Source organism: Cervus elaphus, chromosome 7 (genome assembly GCF_910594005.1).
Source record: "Cervus elaphus chromosome 7, mCerEla1.1, whole genome shotgun sequence".
Classification (NCBI taxonomy): domain Eukaryota; kingdom Metazoa; phylum Chordata; class Mammalia; order Artiodactyla; family Cervidae; genus Cervus; species Cervus elaphus.
Window position 1 is genome coordinate 25,337,320 of NC_057821.1, and position 21,461 is coordinate 25,358,780.

Here is a 21,461-nt window from a genome sequence, read left to right on the forward strand (position 1 = left end):
AGACACAGAAAAGCAGCTGCCTAGTGATAGCTTGTGATGGTCACAGAATTAATTAGTATTCATGAATAATGAACATCGATGGAGTCCTTGATATCAAGCTCTGCGAAAATGCTCTATGTACATGCATTATTAGCTCACGAAAAAGCTCAATGAGATAAGCGAAATTATTTTCATTCCCATTTTACTGAGCTTATGTGGGGCACAGTTGAGGATCTTAAATTAGTGAAGTGGGGGAACTGGTAAAGAACCAGGCAGTGTGAAAGCAACGCCTGCACTCCCAAGCTGTACATGCTCTGGGGTATTTACAAGCCTGGCACGACCTGGCAACATGACGTGGGGAAACAGGGTGCCCACCCGGATGGCAAGGGCAGCCGAGCCTCACACCGGCAGTCTGTTTTCCAGGAGGAGGAGAGCCTGGGAGTGAACCGTCCTAATCAACCCACACAAGAACACCACGGCTGCCTTTCACTTCCCGGAGGTCTCCATGGAAATGTACAGAACCAATTGCGCCCTGGAGCCAGGCCTCTCCGATCTGTTTGGTTTTACACATGCCCCTCGTCTGGGACTTTGGCCACGTCACCATGGTCTTTTTTTTTTTTTAAGCAGTAAAGTGGAGCGAAGGCACTCGGGACTAATCACAGCTGAAAGACCGTCTATTTAGCTTTGGCATGCTGGGTGGAAGGGCAAGGAGACTATATTTGGTCAAACTGTTGATGGGGGGTTCGGTGGAGCGCTGGCTTGGGTGGTAGCGCCCTTCTCCCACCCGCGCCGGCCCCCACCCAAGCCACGTGGCTCGAACACTTGGCTCTGACACAGGCACATCCCCGAATCCTCCCTGGGGCTCCGAGGAGCAGAGTTGGCACCACCATTCCAGGAAGTGATGGGGTGAGAAATCCAGCACGGAGCCAACAGGAAGCCAGAGGGAGCCCTGCAGCACGATGTGGTCACCGGCGCCCTCCGCAGGCGCAGAAGCCCCCCAACGATCGGGCTCAGACAGAGCCCCTCACGACCGCGGCCACAGTGAACTGTAACCACTGGTTTCCCTATCCCTCCTCCACATGAGTCTCAACCATCTCCAGGTCCCAGGGACCTTCAATCAGCAGGGGCTCAATAAATATTTGAGCTTCCCAGGTGACTCAGCAGTAAAGAATCTGTCTGGGGTTTGACCCAGGTCGGGGAGACCCCAGATTGGGAAGATCCCCTGGAGGAGAAAATGGCAATCCACTCCAGTATCTTGGCCTGGGAGATCCCATGGACAGAGGAGCGTGGCAGGCTACGGTCCATGGGGTCTCAAGAGTCGGACACAACTTAGCAACTAAACAACAAACAAACAACAATGACAAATTTAAAAGATGGTGATGGTTGTACAACAATGGGAATGTCCTTAATGCTACCGAACTGTACACTTAAATGGTAATATCAGGGTAGGGGGGTAAAAGGGCTATGGGATTATATGAAGTCATGTGTGTGAAACTTCTGAAAATTGTAAAAGACTATGGAATTTAAAGAACCTTTCATTCAATTAAAAAAATTAAAAATTGTAAATTGTAAGATACTAACTAGTATGTTATGTATATTTTACCACAATTTAAAAAAAAACACATATCACAGAAAAATAACAGGTGGTGATACTCAGATACTTCTAATACTCATTGTATGAAATGTGGCACTGTGTGCATTGAATAATTTGAGTTTAACAAGTATGGGGTGGGTTTAATAAGGTAACAATTAACAGTGAACCCTGATTTACTGAAACAAAATGTCACAGAGGTGGCAAGCAGGACACTCAGTAGGTCCTTCCAGGTATCCTAAAGCAGGAAGAGTCAATGAATGTGTAAGGGGTCAGAGACAAAGCCCCACATCCATCCAAGAAATCAGACTCTTCCCCACACCCTTCCGACCCCAGACCTGAGAGCTGGCACTCCACCGGTCACAGGAGACAGAGCTGTCCACACACCTTCACTCCCAGCTCCTCGTAACAGGATGGGAGGGCGGCAGTCCAGAGAGTAGACCTGTGTGCGTGTGCTCAGTTGCTCTGTTGTGTCCAACTACGCGAGCCCATGGACTGTAGCCCGCCAGGCTCCCTCTGTCCATGGGATTTCCCAGGCAAGAATACTGGAGTGGGCTGCCACTCCCTCCTCCAGGGGACCTTCCCCGACTCAGGGATCGGACCCTCATCTCCTGTGTCTTGGTAGACAGATTCCTGACCACTGAGGCACCAGGGAAGCCCGGGTAAACCTGTGGATGTTACTAAATCCTATTGGCAAGGGAGGGCCAGTAGGTCTGAGATGCTCCTCTACTGGGATAAGTTTATGTGGTGCCTGAATCTCCAAGGAAGGGGGCGTGGTAGGAAGGGGTTCATGTACCCCTCTGACCCAGAGACTTCCAGCCTCCTGTCACCACACCAGGGATTCCAACAGCCTGGAACCCGAATCAGGAAATATCCGTGTGAGTAGATGGATTATTTGAAATATCCTGAATGCATCCCTGGCTCCCCAATTTACTAGCTGTGTGACCTCAGGCAAGTTATGTGAATTCTCTTGACCTCGGTTTTCTTCTCTTTAAAACGGAGTCAGGACTCAGGCTCTGAAGTCAGACCTGTGGGCTGTCGATCCTGGCTCTGGCCTCTTGGCCAACGGAAGACTGGTTAGGCTGCCTGGTCTTTGCAGACATCAGTTCTCTCGTCTGTATTATGAGAGCAACCCCAGTACCCACCCTAAGGGTGGCTGGGAGGGCGGGATAACGGGACCCAAGGAAGGCGCTCACTGCAGTGCTTGGCACAAGGTCAGCACTCGGCACACTCTGTCCTTTGACCCCACAAACTGTAAAGTGCTACATGAACGTCCACATCCTCTGAGGCTCCAGCCAAGTCCCACTCTTCTCTGACGAAGCTTCCCTTGCTGGAATCGAAAACCTTTCTCAACTCCAGGCTTACACAGTGGGTAAAACCACAAGCGTATTCAGCATTTAGTTATAAGCTGATATCTAGCACTATTTCCTACACTGATATCTAGTGATTCAGATTGAATTCTTATCTCAAGCTTCATTTTTTCCAAAACAGAACTGGGAGGAAATAGATGAATTTAAAAGCTACATACACCTACTGTTAGGAAAAAAAAAAAATTAAGGGAAAGATATAACACTGAAAAGTAAAGTCTTCCATGAGCTACGCGGGAGAGACATAATCGATGTTGACAGTCTGCTGTGATCTTTCCAGATTTTGCCTTTGCATATACAAATGTTTTTTAGTGTTATTAAAATGGACTCAAGCAACGGCTCCCTGTTCCCTAAGCCGAGGAGCAAATCCAAACGCGGGGCGTCCACAGCCCTGAGACCAGAGCAGACTCATCTTCCACAAGTTCCTTCCCGAGCCACCTCCCCGACTTTGGCAACACGGAGCCACTCCCCACTCCCTAACCTCTCTGTCCTTCCCACACGTCCTCTCTCTGCCTGGAACACCGTCTCCCGTCCCAGAGGACTCCGGGCCTTGTGACCGCAGGACCTTCACCTTTCCATCCGTGACCCACTTGGCAGAGAGCACACGCCCGACCTGAGTCGGGCTGAATGAACAGATGAGACAGGCCGCGGCGGGCAGTGAGGAGGCGTGAACCGTGAGAGGCTGGGAGAGTGTTCAGAGCAGGCGGTGCCGGTGCGACCCGGGAGGTGACCCGGGAGGTGACGTCTGGGGAGAAGCTAGAGTCAGTCAACAAAATGGGGAGAGAGGGGGTGGGGGAGGGGTGCAGACACAAAGCCGGAGGCCGCAAAGAGGAATGTTCAAGAAGCATGATGAGGGGTCAGGGCAGGAGAGGCTGAGCTTGGAGGACAAAGGCTGGTCAGACTCCAGGGGGACCTGGAACACCACGCTGGGCTCCCCAGGCCTCAGGTGGGCACCCCCGGAGGCCTGTGAGGGAGGGAGACCCAGACCCAGCTCTGAGTCAGAGGACATCCTCAGAGGAGGGACCACAGAGGAGGCCAGACACGAGGCCGAGGACCACGCTGGGACTCACTGTCGCCGTTCGGGTGAGAGATGCCCAGGGTGTGAGCGAAGGTCGAAGAGCAGTAAGGGTGAGCAGGGATGCGGGGCAGCTCAGAAGGTCAAGCCGGTGGGACTAAGACCAGACGTGGGGCAGTGACCACAGGGGTCTGTTCTGACAGACGCACTTGCGTTACTCCCCTCCGCTGCAGACCACGTAAACCCCAGGCACTGGGGGGCAGGGGTGTTCAGTTAGGATGACGGGTGATCACCATTGTCACGATCGTCATCATCATGATGACGGCCTCGGGAAGAAGACCCCCAGGGTTCCCCCGGGGTGCGAGAAGTCGGACAAGGGGCCTATCCCCTCGTTTTGTCTCCAGGGGCCTGGCACCAGCACAGAGATGGAAGACACGTGTCAAAGATGATGACTGACACCCAGCAGCGCCGCCTGATGGACGGAGCGCAGACAGCCCCTCATGTACAGCGAGCGAAGCAACTTTGTGAACGAAAGGAATCTGTGCACAGGACCGTTCCCTCCTCCCTCCCCAGTCAACCCCCGTCTCCCAACCCCAGGAAACCTCCCCACAGGGCTCCCCCACCCTCCCCCTCCTCTGACACTGGAACAAACCCTGCTTCCCTGGGTCAGGCCGCTGTACTTGAAATAAGCCCCTTCATGGCTTATGTAGCGGGAAATAAAAGGGTGACGATGTTCCATCTGGCTGAGGCCCGACTTCTTAAAAAATTAGAAATCACGTTAGACGCAAAACATACTGTCTGAGTAAGTCTGAAGGACACTTTAGTGATAAGGTCACACAAAGACAGCAGACAGTGGCTCAGAGCAACACTCACGTTCAAGGGCAAGTCTGCACCGGGGCAGCCAGGTCCCAGCGGGTCCCAGCCCCACCTGTCCTTGTCTGCCCCACACAACTGCCTGGGCGCAGAGAGTGTCTGCCACACCGCGTGGACGGGGAGAGTCTCTGAGTGGACACCAGAAAGTTCAGATGTGGGGGTCCCAGGGAAAGCGGGGGCCCAGGGCGTGCTTCCCAGTTGGGGTGGAGACTGAAATTGTATTAGCAGGTAAGGGGAGTTCTCCTGGGGGTCCCTGCCACAGCCTTTTGATCAGACTCCTCGCCTCCAACCCCACCCACCAGGAATCAGCAGAGCAGAGGACGGAGTCTCGGTCACTGCCCTCCCAAAGCTCTTCAAAGGCCCCCATTACCTCCAGGAGAAAGTCTCAGGCTGTCGGCCACCACCTACCTGCCCACGGCATCTATGGGCCCAGCCACTGCTCCATCTGAACTCGTTCTTTCTTCTGTAACCTTGGATCACATACCTATGCTTCTTGTAGCTGTACGTGAAGTGATTACAGGCGGCTGGGCAGGGACCTGAGTGACTACTTGGTGTGGAGGTCACAGGACAGGGCACAGGGCTGACCTCCCCGCACACCCTGTTCCCAGCTGCGTTCCAACTGCCGAGGGAGCCGCCAAGGGGAGCCCCACGAGTCAAGACATCTCTGCAACACCTCCCGAGCGCGACACGAACAAGAGAGCACGTGTGCTCAGCTCGCGCCCTGCACCAGGCTGTCTTCTAAGCGCTGTGGCTGTATCAACATTTCATTTGTGTTGATGTTTCCAATCCTCCCAACAACTCTCAGACGTGGTGTTACCCCCATTTTACGAGTGAGGAAACTGAGGCATGGAGCAATGACATAATCTCCAGGGATGACACTGCCAGGACAGGGAAAACCAGAATTCAGACTCAGGTCATGTGGCTCCAGGCCCATGACCTCAACCCCGTAATTCATGCCTCCGACAGTCCCTAACAGAACCACACCTTAAAGACTCCCACCCCCCATTTCACATTACTACACAAACGAAAACCACAAAAACAAAATACTCAGAAAGCTACACGGAGACCAGCATGTCCAACAGAACTTTCTCGAAATGTGGCCAGTGTGGCTGGGCAACTGAACCTTTCATGTCATCTTGATGAGTTTACACTGAAATAGCCGGGTGTGTGGCTGCCTACTGGATGGCACATGTGAGGCCTGTGCTGGCTGAGTCCACAGCTATGACCGCTCAAATGCTAACCGTAACGGATAACCCCTCCTCGAAACTAGGCTTCAGAAGGATGTCACCAAGTGCTGATGCCTCTCCTTTATAACATCTCTCCATCCCTTTAATTAACTCGCTTTCATAATCTTGAGGCAGAAAGCATGCCCGTGGTCAGAGGAGCTGAAGAGGCCTTGCAGATGGAGTGGGACCCTACCAGCTGGCCGGCAACGCCTTAAGAATGCTGCTGTGGGTGTGGTTAGGGGTTAGGGGTGGCTTCAGACCCTAGGTTCACCCCACTGATCTGAAATAAAGAGGCCACAGGTGTGTGTGTGTGTGTGTGTGTGTGTGTGTGTGCGCGCGCGTGTGTGTATGTGGCATATCACTGAATATGCGCTCATGCTCCGGCCCAGGGCCCAGGACCACCCTGAGCACCCGTGTGATAAACCTGGGCGGGCAGGGCAGACGCTGGCCATTCTGCCCAGGACAAAGGCCTCTTCTTGCTCTTCCCAGGTCCCCCGTCAGCCTCTTCCAAACAGCAGTCACAAAATCCATATCAACAGTTACTCCTTGCCCATCAAGCAGCACAATTACTGAGCCCATGCCCTAGAGCCCAAGAGTCGCAACTACTAAAACTCCACTCACTCTAGAGCCCGTGCTCTGCAATAATAGAACCCACTGCAAGAAGAAGCCTGCGCATCACGACGAGAGAGTAGCCCCTGCTCGCCACCAGACAAAGTCTGAGGGCAGTGACAAAAACCCAGTGCAGCCAAAAAAGGAAAAGAAACCCTCTTCAGAGGCAGGACAACTGAGGCTCCGGGGATGACGTCCTTCTCACCCCTACCAACTCAAATCATGTTGGGGTTTGATGTTGAAAATATTAAGAAACCATATGGAGGAGTTCTTCAAACCTCAATCAAAGTTCCAACCAATGAAGGCCTCTGCAGAGGCATGCAGTCAGACAAACACACGGCCCGCCTTCGGTCAGTTCACTCACCCACGAGGCTGCGTCATACACGATGCCCAGGAGTCACCGCCACACTTGTCCTCTGCTCAGGGTGTTGGGGCGCTATTCAATAAATCCCCTCTTCCACCAGTGGCAATGGCTTGAGGGTGAGGTCCAGCCATCTGTAACTCTAAGTTGCAGTTGCTGCTTTCATCAAATTCAAGACCTTACTTCTATTTGCAAAACAGTCTATCAGCTTCAAGCTACCACATCATGACCTTCTTGGAGAGAGGGACCTCACCGTGTTCACATGCGTCCCCAGAACTCCACACAGGCTCACAGCAGGCACTCACTCAGCAAAGAGCCGCCATATAAATGCACAGAGCACACTCAGAAAGGATCTATCAGCCTCAAGGCTTCTGCACACACAGTTGCATTCAAATGCAGTGTCTGGAAAGCCAGTGAGCACATGTGTAAAAACGCACTGGACCCGAGTCAGATGATGTGGGTTCAAGCCCCGAGTTTGCCAGAAATTCACTCAATCGTCCTGGGCCAATCACTCAACCACTGGGGTCTTGTTTTCTTCTTCTATGAACGTAGTAGATGATATCTAGGTTTTCCTTTAGCCCCTGGGCTTGTAAAACATGAAGCGAAGCTGTGCCCTTGAGCAATGACCATGATATTAACTTGATGAAAAGGGCAATGAAGATGTCACCGCCAGAGGCACCGATTCTCACACAGATGTGGGCCAAGAGCAGGCAGTGACTTTAATAGGAGGTAAAGCTTCTGCACACTCACCCTTGGTCACATGTGACACCCATTTTCGGGTCACTCTCTGGAGTCTCTATCAGGGATACACAAATTGCAATGACTGTTCCAGGAAGAAAAGTCTCCAAGTGGAACAATGACCCCCAGACATTACTTCCAGGTAATAAACGGATTCCACTCAGACAAAGAAAAATAAAGCAGCCCTTGGCCACATTCCGTAGACGCCCCATTTGTGGAAGCATCAGGGCTGATCTCTAAGTGTGAGCCAGACGGGGCTGACTTCTTGTCTTGGCTCCGACTCAGAGAGGATGGTCCTTGGCCAAGTCTCTGCTCTAGAAGCCAGGCTCTGGATGGTATGACAACCCCCATAAACCATCCAGATTACAGGGTGAGGCCAGTAAAGCATTTCACAGATGGAGACTGCTGCCAACCCCTCGAGACAGATGAGGGAAGCCGTCGAGAGGCAACGTGGCTCGGGCGGAGAGCCACAGAGCGGCACCTCACCTAACCCTGCATGTCCCCAAATTCCCTCCAGGGGCCTCCCAGGCCCCCACTCATGATGATCGGGCTCCGTTCCTTCGTGCAGGAAAGCTACACGAACCTGCACGGTCCAGGAGACCCGCTTGTGAAGCTCTTTAAACCTCACAGTCAACCCCCAACATTAACCAGCTGTGAGTAAGCTAGGCTGGGTTTCTTTCCACCCGGGACACCTGAGACGAGAGAGAGCAAGTCAAGGCTGTATGTGAGATAAAGGCTGAGAAGGGCTTTGTCAGGAGCCATGGTGGTAGCTTTACTGTTTTCTCTACCCCCCCACCCTTTTTTTTAACTCTCTTTTCTTTAACCATTAGGTACCAATGGACACCAGATACACAGAGCCGGATAAAAAGGTTATGAGATCCTATCAGTGAAGTTTCCCACCACGGCCTGCTAAAAGCACTCTGGTTGATTAGAAAGCACTTCTGTAGTTTGGGAACTCTAATCCCCTCTTATCAACCCTTCAGCTTAGGCATTTATCAGGGTGGGAACGGGGGATACATCTGCCATAGAGTGATTTCTGGGGCCCCTGCCCACGATGAAGCGGATCAAAAAAGGAGCTCATGCCTGCCAGACTGAAGTTTTCTCCATAGCAACACGTGGGGCTCTGCAAACAGGCAGGACTAAGGCGCTCTGTTGTGACCAGACTGGACAGTGCTCCCAAGAAGCAGCAGCTGAGGGTGCAGACACAGAGCAGGCGAGAGGGAAGTGGCAAGGACAGGGCTGGCAGGGCAGCTGACAGCCACACATCTGAGACCCTCTAGCACCCCCTGGCCCACCTTTCAATAAGATGGATGGGAGAGACAGAACTGATGTTCTCCAGGGAAAGAGGCACCTAGGGTATTATGATTGTCCCCTTTGGGGCAGACCGCTGGCACTGGAGAACTCGGGGGAAAGGTCTCACGGAAAAACAGGTCATATCTAAACGGAAATCGGGACCAGCGTGATGGCGGAACGTGTGCTCACATGCCCAACTGGGACACCAGTAACAGAAGCCACCAGCGTGGTTGCTGAGACCATCAATTGAGTGCCTGCATGCCAGGCCCAGTGCGAGACATTTATACATTATCCTGTGGTGAGAGTTAAAAACTCACTCACTGATCAACACAGCCTTTCTGGCCGTCACATTTTTGCCAAGGGAATAAGTAGGGATCACTGAGGTACCCTTACATCCCACAGGAGAGGGTTTGACACTTTAGGTGGGCCAGTAGGAACAGCAGCTCCAAATCTCTGTTCTATTATTCAGATCACTGAAATGTGGATAGAAATCCAATCACAGAACAAGGGCACCCCAGGGACAGCCCTTCTCGGCTTCCCCTGACTCATTTCTTTAGAACACCACTGATGGGCCACGTCAGAGGCAGGAGAGGAAGACGCGTAAGTCAGGAACTATACAAGCTGGCAGAGGAACGTCTTCAAAAGCACATTAGGAGTTAGTCAAAGAGAGGCGACATATGCCCATGGATGAACATCTGTGCCGTATACACAGCTCTTCGTCTTAACAGAATGGAGGCAGAACTGTCTTAGGGGACTCATGAATGCCAAGGGGCAGGACCGGCAGCCTCACTTCGGGCTGCGGTGCCTACAGGGACGCCTGGCAGGATGTGGACCGGTGCCACGGGACCTGTGTCCTGCTAGGTTGTAACACAACCGGCTCCCACTGTATACGCTGCAAACACATCATCCTGACAAGCTGACCGTGGCAACCAGTCAGCAACCAGGAAGAAGGTGGTTCCTGGGGGAAAGGTGGCCCTACTACATCTGTCTCCAAAACAATTAGAAAGCAAAAGCCAGCCACTGCCCTCGAAGTTCTGAGTCAGAATTTCTTAAAGTCATCATGGACCAAAACAGAAACCCAACCTCCAAATGATGGGCCCAGAATTTCAGAACCATTTCCATGCTGCAGACCAGCAGCGCTTGCAAATCAGCTTGGGCAACAAACAAAAGTTTCTGTCTCGAAATGACTTCAGAGGTAATATACAAGTGGCTTCGTCTCCGCTGGATGTGCACCCCCTTGTTCTCATACTCCGATTGCTAATGAGCGCCTTTTCCTCCCTCTTCCCCAGCCCAATTTGGTCTGAAACGTGGCACCGAAAGAACAGGACACTGGAAAGGGAAGGGAAAGGGGAGGGAATGCGGCTTTCAAATCGGACACACACCCCACTGGCTGCCCACACCCTGAAGGCCGCTGGGGCCGGACTCCACCTAAGACAGTCCTGAAGGACCCAGAGTGTGGAGCAGAAACCCCCCCTTGCACCATCTCTCCCCAGCAGAGTCAAGAAAGAGAGAGCTGGAAGGGAAGGAGGGGGGGGGGAATAAAGCTCCACATTCCTGACATTTTTTAGCCGAGTGCCGAGACTGCACAGAACAGCTCTATTCCAAACAGCCCGCAGGATGGAAAGAAAACCTGGGCTCGAGGGGGAAGAGCCTGTCCCCCCCACCCCAGCCTCAAAAATGGGAGAAGGAATCTCAGGAAGGTTCAAAACTGAGCCAGATGGGGGTGGGAGGGGAACCCTTTCACACATGTTCCCAAAGGAAGCGATCCCAAGGGAAGGAACTTGGAGTCAGCATCTCCCAGGGGACAGAACTAAGGTCCTGAGGTCCCTGCTGGGGAACGAAAGCCCTTCTGAATGCTGGTGAGCTGACCAGTGAGTTGGGGAAGGGGCGAGGCACAAGAAGAGGTGGAGACCAGTTAGGATGCAAGGACCGTGGCTGCTAGGGTGGGGGGAGAGGGCCTCAACTCATTGGCCGAAGCTGGGCAGGGGACCCCAGAGGAGGGAGTGGCCAGGATACTCGCTCTTTGTGGGAAGAATTATAATTGAGTTTTCCTGAATCAGCTTCTGAATGAAGGCATCCTAGCCCTGCCCCAAGTTAGAAACCCAAAAGCCGGCAGTCCCTTCGCCCTGCCTCCCCCTCCCCTTTCCATCTCCTCCCGTCTTCACTCTTAAGAAAAATGTGGTTAAGTGCTGGCCCGCCCCCACACCCAGACCCACATCCCTACCTATACACACAGGCAGAGCACCCCTCCAAGGGAGGGCCCAAATGGCCCCAAGTGACAGCAGTAAGTCCCCTGATGGTCTCCCCTAGCTATGAGGACGCCCACATGTGTTTCTCGGAGGTCCCCAGAACACAGTGAGTTGTTTCCGCTCTCATTTGGTAGTTCTAGAAACCTGAGTCTCCCCATATACCTATCTCTGTGGAGCGTCAGCTGGTAAATATGATGAGGACCTTCTGTGTGCCTAGCACAGCAGAACACACATGCTTCATACGGGAGGTTGGGGCACGGCCCTCCTCCTCCCAGGCCAGCCCACACTGACCCACATTACACCTCAGTGCATCTTTCCCAGGAGACAACCTGCCTGAAGGCATGGATGCCGTGGGGACTAAAGCTCTACTGGAAGGGGGTGGTGGGATGGCATTTCATGCCATGACCCTTTCCACACTTCCCAGTCCGATCCCAAGATGGGGAGGCGAGCAGGGCAGTCTTTTCGCTGTTTTTTTCCCACCCTGGGCCTTCCTTCCTCCTCTTCACGTAGGGGATTAAGGACTCCCGGCGCTTTCTCCCTCCCATAGGCGGCCAGGTTTAACCAACAGGACTTTCCACCAAGACCACAGGCGGCGAAGGAAGGAGGTATCCGGAGCTCAAATGCTCGGAAGCTCTTTTGGAGCAAAGACAAAGCAGGTAGAGTCACCACCCTTAATGAACGCCAGAGACACAGCAGAGGCCCCCCAGGCTGCAGAGCGAGCATGTGGCTGAGTGCTACAGTTGTCACGTGCTTCTCTCCGACCACACCCTCCAAGACTGGTGACAAGGCATTGGGAGGCCTCTCAGAATGAAGGACAGCCAGGAGATACTGAGGGCATCTGCTGGAGCAAACAAATTCCCTACCCCATAGGCTATTTTTATGGCCAACAATAAAGGTTCGGGCGCAAACGACTTGCTTTTATATTGGTAGAAGCTGTTACTGCGTTTGCTGCTCACACGATCTCAATTAAACCTCACAATAAGCCCCGTGAGAAAGACAGGTTTTTACTAATCTGTGCTGATGGGGAAACTGAGGCTGCAGCTGTTTTTGTTGTTTTTTTTTTTAGTTTCATCAGATTAGTGACCAAGCAGAGATGGCAGCACAGGAGATGACCCTGGCCTGACAAAGCCCTAGCCGCGGACATACCATGAGAGTTGTGGGGGTTGAGGGAAGTACTCAGCCTGCAGACCCCAATAGTCGTCTCCAGTTACTTCCCACGGACCCTGAAGCCCAGCCAAGGACACGTGCACCCATCCAACCCTGGCTCAGCCACCACAAGAACGTCCCCACATTGAGGGCAGCTTCCCTGCCTAGCAGGGCCCTCGTGATCCTGAGAGAGGAGATAGGGAACCCAGATACAGAGGGACATGGAAGAGGAAATTAGCCACACCAGGAGTCCTCCATATCCAAGGCAACTGATAGATGGCTACAGCTTCCCAGCCCATTCCTGAGATGCAGATAAGCTGCCGGCGAAGCGGCACTCACCTTGAGACAAGGCAGACCAGGGCGAGTCCTCCGCTGTTTGCCAGTTTTCCCTGCTTGTGACTATCACATTTTCCTGGCTGTCCCGAGCAGGGAGTCTTCCCATCAGCCCCCTTGGCTTCCGACCCCATTGGAGTTAAGTCGGTTCTCTATGAGGCCTGCCCCAGCTGTCCCCTACCCCCACAGTTATGGCAGAATCACCTTTCTCCTAAAAGCAGAGGGTATGCCCCGCCTTCACCTTGCTCCTGTCACAGGGAGAAGCTCTAGATCCACCACAGATGGAGTCAAGGAACGGTTCACAGAACGTTATGTTCACAGGGTATATGAAAACTGGCCTTTGGGGCAAGAGCAAAAAAAAAAAAGTGTGGTGTCAGGAGGACCGCAAAAGGCACTGCTGGGATGGAGCTAGGGCCGAACCCCGAACACCCCCACTGTGGCCCAGAGTTGAGGATGCAAAAGACCCCGAAAATCAGGTGGGAAGTGGAAATGGGCCGGGGTTCCTCCCACTGGAAAAGCCCAGAGGAGCTGGCAGCTAGGGCTAGGAAGGGGGAGTTGTGCAACGCCTGCGGGTCTGGGAGTCTCCGGGCTTGGCTCCTGGACACCAGAAAGGAACCTCCGCTGGGCGGGCCAGGGTGGCAGCGCCGCGTCGGTTCGAGGCCAGGGTTAGGAGTCGGGGCTGCAGAGAGAGCTGCAAGGGTCCAGTGGGTACCCAAGGGGGCGGCAGGGCTGGCGGGCACAACGCGGAGCTGGCGGCGGTGTCTGGGCTGACTAGGAGGCCGAGGGGCGCACGGTGCACAAAGCCGGGGGAATGCGGGGGACCGACACGGCGGCCCGGCGCCCGGGCGCAGACGCAGACCCCGGGGGACCCGTAGGGGGACGCCGAGCGGCGCGCGAGAGGGACGCTCCCCGCCCCGATGTCGCTCACCTCGAACATAAGCCCGATGAGGACGCAGAGCACCAGGCAGAAGCCGATGTCCGCATGGTTGTGGATGACGAACTCCTGGCTGAAGAGCGGGTAACTTTTCGTCCTCCGGCGGAAAGCCATGGCAGCGGGCGCGCACGGCCGGCGGGGCCCGCACCCGGCGCTCTGAAGCCGCCGTGCAAACTTCTCGAGCCCCGGCCCCACTCCACCCGCCGGCCCGCCGCCCGCCCGCTCGCCCTCCCGCCGCCGGCCCAGCGCCCAACAACTTCTGGGGCCCGCCCCCTTCCTCCGCCAGCCCCCGCCCCCGCCGCCCGGAACCGCCCCCGGCGCAGCCCCCTCGCCGCCCGCGGCCCTCAATCCGCGCGCCCGGCTCGCTTGGGCCCCGCCCCCAGCGCGCTTAACCCTCGCGCCGCCGCCGGGGACGCGCGCGGGGGGCGGGGCCGGGGGCGGGGCCGGGGCCGGTGGGGGCGGTTCCCGCGGCCAGGTCCTTCTTGCCCGGCTCCCGCACCCCACTCCCTTCTCCTGTGCTGCGAATCGGCAGTTTCCAGCCGAGGGGCTCGCGGACGCCCGGCCCTGTCCCGGACAGGAAGTGGGCCCGGGTTTCCCTTTCTCCTCGGCTACCGCTCCTTCCTCCACGGGAAGGGAAGGGCCGCAGGGCCGCCGAGAGGTGGGCCGCGCCTCCAGGGTTCTTCCGGGGGTGCGAGCTCTGACCCTGGGGGGCTGCGAGCTGCGCAGGTTGGGCGCAGGAAGGAAAAGCTGCAGGCCGGTTTCCTTGATGGCCCGCGCCCTGCACCGATGATTATGAATGGACGGATAACCAAGTGTTTGTTGAGAGCTAGAGAGCGTTAGACACGGTTCAGAATGCTCGGAATATGCGGCAAAGACCTTGCCCTCGGGGAGTTTGCTTTCCAAAGAGGGGAATGGATGGATTCGTGCAGTTTTGCTCCATTGACATTTGAGATCACACCTTTTACCCAAATATCTTCGGTACTAATCTGAAAAAGTGGAAGAATAAACACTGAAGAAGAAAAGAAAGAACTTTCACATTGAAAGTTTCTATTCAGTATTAAGGTTTAGAAGTACTCCTGAAAAGGACAAAAGGTATTTTTCATAAATTAATTTATATCGGTAAATATTGGATTTATTCCTACCAGTAATGAAGGAGTCAACTAATCACTTTCCAGATGTACAAAAATACAAAAATTAACAAAGAACTATTTAATTCCTAGTTCCTTTTTTATTAGGTCCTCAGCTATTTCACTTCTAAGTAAATACAATTACTTAGAAACGGCACAGTGTAGGAAATGGGGTTGAATCTGGACTTAGCTGGAGTTCCAAGATAAGTTTTCCATCTTAAGTTTCTTGAATCCAGTAGTTAGTCTTTGTTCTTTAATTCCTTTATCTGACTTAAGGAAATGAGAAAGTAATGCCTGTATTGGGCTAAACCTAATTTAACTTCAAGACTGACCTTTCTTGTAGTTGGCCCTCAGTCTCAGGAATAGAAAGATCCAGAACTCTGGAACATCTCAATTTTCCATCTGTGAACTGAAGTGAAGTGAAGTGAAGTCACTCAGTCATGTCTGACTCTTTGCGATCCTATGGACTACAGCCTACCAGGCTCCTCTGTCCATGGACTTCTCCAGGCAAGAATACTGGAGTGGGTTGCCATTTCCATCTGTGAAGAGGTTTTCAAATCTTCAAACTGCACACATATATCTATTAGGTTGAACCCTATGGGACTGATTTCTTTATAAGTCAAAACTGGAATGCCAACATTTCATATGGTTCAATCTGATAGTTCCCTTGTGTTTAAACATGACCATTTCTAGAGGATGCTGTGGTATAGGAATTTCTTGCAAAAGATGAGATGTTGCCAACCTTTTAATATTCCCAAGAGTTTAGTTGGAAAGTTCTGGTACGCAGTTAGGTACTATAACCTCCACATTTATAAATGAGAAACATGATATATAGGGGATGACTTCCGGCTCAAATTGATGACTGCCAACTCCAGACTTTTCCAAATATAATTGAACAACTAGACTTGGGGCTTAAGTTTAGCTGTATGATTTATATGTCATTACCTTTGAAACCCCAAGAAGGAAGTCCTAGATGCCTACTTCAACTGTCACAACCATCTCTAAGTCCTAGTTTCAAGACCACCTTCAACCCCAAATGGATCTCTTCCCAACCTTTTTCATGCAACCAGTCATGGAATTCCATGAATTCTTACCTCAGAATCTCTCCCACCAACTGTCACCTCCACCATTCTTCACCTGGGCCACACTAATCACTCATGATACAATGACTCCAATATCTCCCCCCTTCACGCATTATTCCACTAGAAACATCTACTGAGCACCTACCAAGTGCCAGAAACTGTGCTAGTTACTGAAGACAGAGAGATAGGACAATGCTTATTTGTGATTTTAAAATATGTCCTCAAGTTCTTTGGTATTTCTCCCGACAAGAGATAGTGATTAATTCCCCTCTCCCCCTTGAGTGCAGGCTGGATTTGGTGGCTCGCTTTTAACAAACAGAATAAGTGATGGTCATAAAGGCATTTTGGTTTTCTTCTTTCATTCTTGTCCTGGATCACTTGCTCTGGCGGTGCGGGGTGGGGTGGGGGGGAGAGGGCGGCCATGTTGTGTGGATACTCAAGCAGTTTTTGGAGAAGTCTCAATGGACTCCAGCCAACAACCAGTGCTAACTTGCCAAGCTTCTGCATGAGCCCTCTTGGAAGCAAATTGTCCAGCTCTGATCAAGCCTTCAGATGACTGCAGCCCTGGCTGACCTCTTGACTGCAACTTCATGAGATACCCCTAGCCAAAACCAGCAAGGTAGCCACACCCAAATTCCTGACACACAGCAACTGTGAAATAAGAAACATCTGCTGTTTTAAGTCATTGAATCTGGTTGTCATTTATTATACAGCAAGAGGTACGCTGGAGCTTACAATCTATTAGAAGAGACAGAGGCATCATTACAATTCAGTGTGATAATGGTGACTCTAAGAACAGTTTGAAATATGTACCCTCTGAGGACAAAGAAAAGGCAGCTTAATTCTGGTTGGGGTATTGGGAAGAGAACGTTCAGGCTGGACCTTTAGTAGGTCCATTCTCTATTTTACTAATAGAGAATGCAGAAGAGCAGTGTGAGATTAATTTTGGAGACAATATGGAGCTGGATTGTAATGCATTTCAAATGCCATGATAAAGAATTGTACCTTTCAAGGTATACATATATCAAAACACCATGAATATCTTACAATTTTATTTGTCAATTATACCTTAGTAAAACTGCAAATTTAAAAAGAGAGAGAAAGAATTGTGACTTCACTCTGCAAACAGTGGGAATTGTTTTTTAGCATGACTGAATCTGTCTTTAGCGAGAGAACCATCAGGAATATAAAGATCATTTTGATTTATAAAGAGTGGTATCTGAAAGACCAATTGAAAAACTATTATAACAGCCTAGTCAAGAAAAAAAAAAGGAACCCTTTTCAATAGTGGTGATAAGAGTGAAAGGGCAGTGGATGATTTCAGGGACATTGCAAGGGTTAATTCATTGGATTTGGTGTTTGCTTTAAAATATGATGCATAGAAGTTGGAGGAGTCAAAACATTAGGCTCTGGTGTTCATGCTCAGTCACTCAGTTGAGTCAGACTCTTTGTGACCCCATGGACTGTAGCCCACCAGCCTCCTCTGTCCATGGAATTTTCCAGGCAATGACCTAAATGATCGTGGGACCATTAAAAAAAATGTATATGGAACAACAGAGAAAGAACAGTTATAAGAGAGGAAAAGTGGGCCTCCGCTTTACACAAGCTGAGCCTGAGGAGTCTGTGATGCTTTGACAGGTCAACTGGAAACCATCGGATTGGATGAAGGGAGGGAAAGCCAGAATTAAAGGTATTTGTGCTTATCTGCAAGGGGACTGTTGAATCCATGAGGTTAACCAAGTGTTCCAGGAGAGTATGCTGAGTGAGAAAAAAGCCCAAACTCAGCAGAATCTGAGGGACCCCCCAACCCTAAGAAGGGAGGAGAAGGAAAAGGAAAGGGTGGGGTGGAGGAAGCTGGAACATAAACATTTCACCAGGACAGGTTAAACCAGGCAAGATGAGAAGAGAATGAAGCCCCTAAATGTAGGCATTGCAGTCTTTCAGAGCCTACTTTAAAAAAAAAAATTTAATTGAAGTAGAGCTGATTTACAATGTTTCAAGCATACAACAAAGTGATTCAGTTATGTACGTATTTCAGATTCTTATGCATTCCCCTGCAGTGGAACTGCAGTCTTCTTAGCCACTGGACCACCAGGGAAGTCCTTCCATTCTTTTTTAATGGCTGTTTAATATTCCATTGTGTATATGTCCCTTGGACTGCAAGGAGATAAAACTAGTCAATCCTAAAGGAAATCAACCCTAAATACTCTTTGGAAGGACTGATGCTGAAGCTGAATACTTTGACCACATGCTGTGAAGAGTTGACTCATTGGAAAAGACCCTGATGCTGGGAAAGATGGAAGTCTGCAAAAGGAGAAGAGAAGAGCAGAGGATGAGATGGTTAGATAGCTTTCCCAACTCAATGGACATGAATTTGAGCAAACTCCAGGAGATAGTGAAGAATAAGGAAGCCTGGTGTGCTGCAGTCCATGGGGTCACAAAGAGTTGGACACAACAACTGAACAACAATATTCCATTGTGTGTCTATATCACATCTTCTTTATCCATTCATCTGTTGATGGATATTTAGGTTGCTTCCATATCTTGGCTACACCAACAGTGTAGGAGGGTTTTGAGGCCCACTCTTAAATGGGTATTGGAGTGGACTTAGTTAACATTGGGTAGGAGATGAGAAAGTAGTCTATTTTTTTTAAGAAGTTTGGTGAATAAAAGGAAAATGGATGGTGTTCTTGGGAGATATGGAGGATCCAAGGAAGGATCTTTATTTTTAAGATCTGAGATTGTTTGGAGACAGAGAAGAAACACTCAGGAGAGAGAGAGGGAAATATAAAATACTAGAAATATGGGAGATCGTGGATGAAACCAAGGAGGAGGCATGAGGGCCGCTCCAACAACAAAAGGAAGAAGGGAAACTCCTCTAAGCCTGGGACAACGATCTAAGATGGGTGAATATATAGTTAGGCCTGGAGGTGGAGGAGATAATAGCCTCTCACATTTATGTTGTGCTGACAGTTGCCCCATAAGGGAGCAAGACAGTGATTACCAGCCCCTTCTTATAGCTGTTCTGAGACACATGAATGACCAAGGGCCACATAATTAGCAGGTTGCTGAAACAGGACTCAGACCAGAGGTCAGCACTGGGTCCCCTCTGCCTGCCTGGACTGGAGCCTTTCAGGCTTCCTGGAGCATGGCCCTGAGCAGGCAGGTGCCATCTCTCTCTCTCCACCTGTCCCATCATGAAGCATTAGTCGCTCAGTCGTGTCCAACTCTTTGCGACCCCATGGATGGTAGCCCACAGGTTCCTTTGTCCATGGGATTTTCCAGGCAAGAATACTGGAGTGGGTTGCCATTCCCTTCTCCAGGGGTTCTTCCTGAGCCAGGGATTGAACCCAGATCTCCTTCATTGCAGGAAGATTCTTTACCATCTGAGTCACCAGGGAAGTCCAAACATGGGGACTGATAATTCTGAAATACCAATTCTTAACTAAACTGGAGTAGCCCCTCTTTCTAGACCATACCCTGCGGTTTCTCCTTTCCGTGTCTTTGTTCCCCTCATAAGACCCTCATGCTGTGTCCCTTTGCTAAAAGTAGCCAACCCTCAAGATAAAGGGCATCACCTCTTCCTTCACAGAACTGTCTTCAGGGCATTCTGGCTGGACACATCACATGGCACCTGTGTACTCCTCTCAGGAAGCAGCAAGTTCTCCTGCAACCAGTGGGTTTGTCCATGAATTTTACACCCCTTTGGATGATGTCACCTTTCAAGGCAGGAATCTAGCCATTTACTCTCATATCATGGTGTGTTCTCATCAAGTGTTAGTTAATCGAATAAATGGCTGCAAGAGAAATGCTGTTGTCATGGCCAGTACAAGTCTGACAACTATCCCCAGCAAATTGAAAATCTTTTCCCTCATAACAAGAAGTCCTGAATTAGTTCATTCCCAGGTGTGTATGTGATTCATCCAACCCTGGAATCTCACTGTCCTCCCACTTTGCTTTTGTCGCAGACTTGTTCCTCATGGTTACAAAGGGGCTGCAACAGCTCCAGGTATTCTGTCCTTCATACAATGAGACCCAAAATTTAGACAAGATGGAGAGGGGCATTTTGAAGAGTGAAAAAACTTCCCCAGAAACCCCAGACTTTCCCCTCATGCCTCATTGACCAGATTGTACCACATGTCCATTCTTAATCCAATCATTGGTGAGGTGAGTGGAACTGACATGATTGGGTTTTTGGTTTAGATGCTAAATCGTGTCTGACTCTTGTGACCCCATGGACTGTAGCCTGTCAGGTTCCTCTGTCCATGGGATTCTCTGTCCGTGGGACATGATTAGAGTAACCTCACCAGGAAGCCATCCTCAAAGGAGCTGAGACTTTCAGCCTCCTGTGAAGATCCTGACTATTGATGGCAAGAAAAAAGGGCTGGGGGACTGGTATGGAGCAGGCATCTGGAAATGTCTGCATGGTAATTTTTGTCAGGGCTTTTTATTATTATTTACTTATCTTTGACGTTGTTGCTGCACAGGCTTTTCTCTAGTTGTGGCTCCTGGGCTCTAGAGCACGGGTTCAATAGTTGTGGCTCACAGTCTTGGTTGCTCCACAGCATGGGGGAGTCTTCCTGGATCAGGGATCAAATTCATGTCTCCTGTATTGGCAGGCGGATTCTTTACCACTGAGCCAGCAGGGAAGCCCCTGTCAGGGTTTTTTACTCTCTGTATTTTCACTTCTTTGCCTTATGGGACTCGTGGCACTCTTGCCCAAAATGAGTCGGGCTTTCTAGTTTCTGTACAGTAGACACATGAATTTTGCAAACATCAAACAGCTAACAGTCACTGTTGAAGTGTCTGGCTGACTGAACTCCAGCTTGACAAAGTGAAGTATTGTTGCTCTGGAAGTCTAGCATATTAAAACCACCTTTTGCCGAATGATGAACCATCTGATCTTCTTGCCTCCTATCCCACAGCAGTGTAGCGGAATCAGCGGTGTACCAAGGTCAGGGCAGTGGGAGCAGTTAGCCCTGGGGGCAGGGACAAAGGGGTTGCATGATCCATAAAGAATTTTAAAACAATGATAAACCTTTAAAGGCACTGTGGTATCCTGGCTTGAACTCTGGAACAGAAAAAGGACACTAGTGAAAACATCGCTCAAATCCAAACACAGAGAGTAGTTTTGTTAATAGTATTGTACCAACGTTAATTTCTGTTTAAAAAAATGGACCACAGTTATATAAGCTGAGTGAAAAGTTTTATGAGGACGATCCATAATATTTTTGCAACTCTCCTGTAAATCTAAAATTATTTCAAAGTTAAAAGAATTTAAATGACAAACGTGACTAAAAATTGGTGTTTCCTTTTTTTAAAATATCACCACGGCAATTCTAAGCAATGTTAGAAGTAAAAATACCTCCCACTTGCCCAAAATTTTGCTATAAATTCTAAACAATTGTTGATATTGCTGTTAAGGTGTAATAATAAATATGTAAACTACCTCCCCCTTGCCCAAAACTTTTGCTCTAAGTTCTAAACAGTTGTTGTTGCTATTGAGTTTTAATAATAAATATGTCACTTAGCCCATTT

The 21,461-nt window shown here is 50.6% G+C and overlaps 1 protein-coding gene across 1 annotated transcript in view; it reads right to left on the bottom strand.

Annotated features, from left to right (window-relative positions):
• The window catches only part of TRAM2 (translocation associated membrane protein 2), a 68,707-nt gene extending 54,734 nt beyond the window's left edge, over window positions 1-13,973 (bottom strand). Inside the window, exon 1 of the mRNA XM_043907719.1 lies at window positions 13,709-13,973. Coding sequence (XP_043763654.1) covers window positions 13,709-13,828 — 120 coding nt within the window. The 5' untranslated portion in view covers window positions 13,829-13,973. The remainder of the gene's footprint in view (window positions 1-13,708) is intronic.
• Window positions 13,974-21,461: the final 7,488 nt, after the last annotated feature.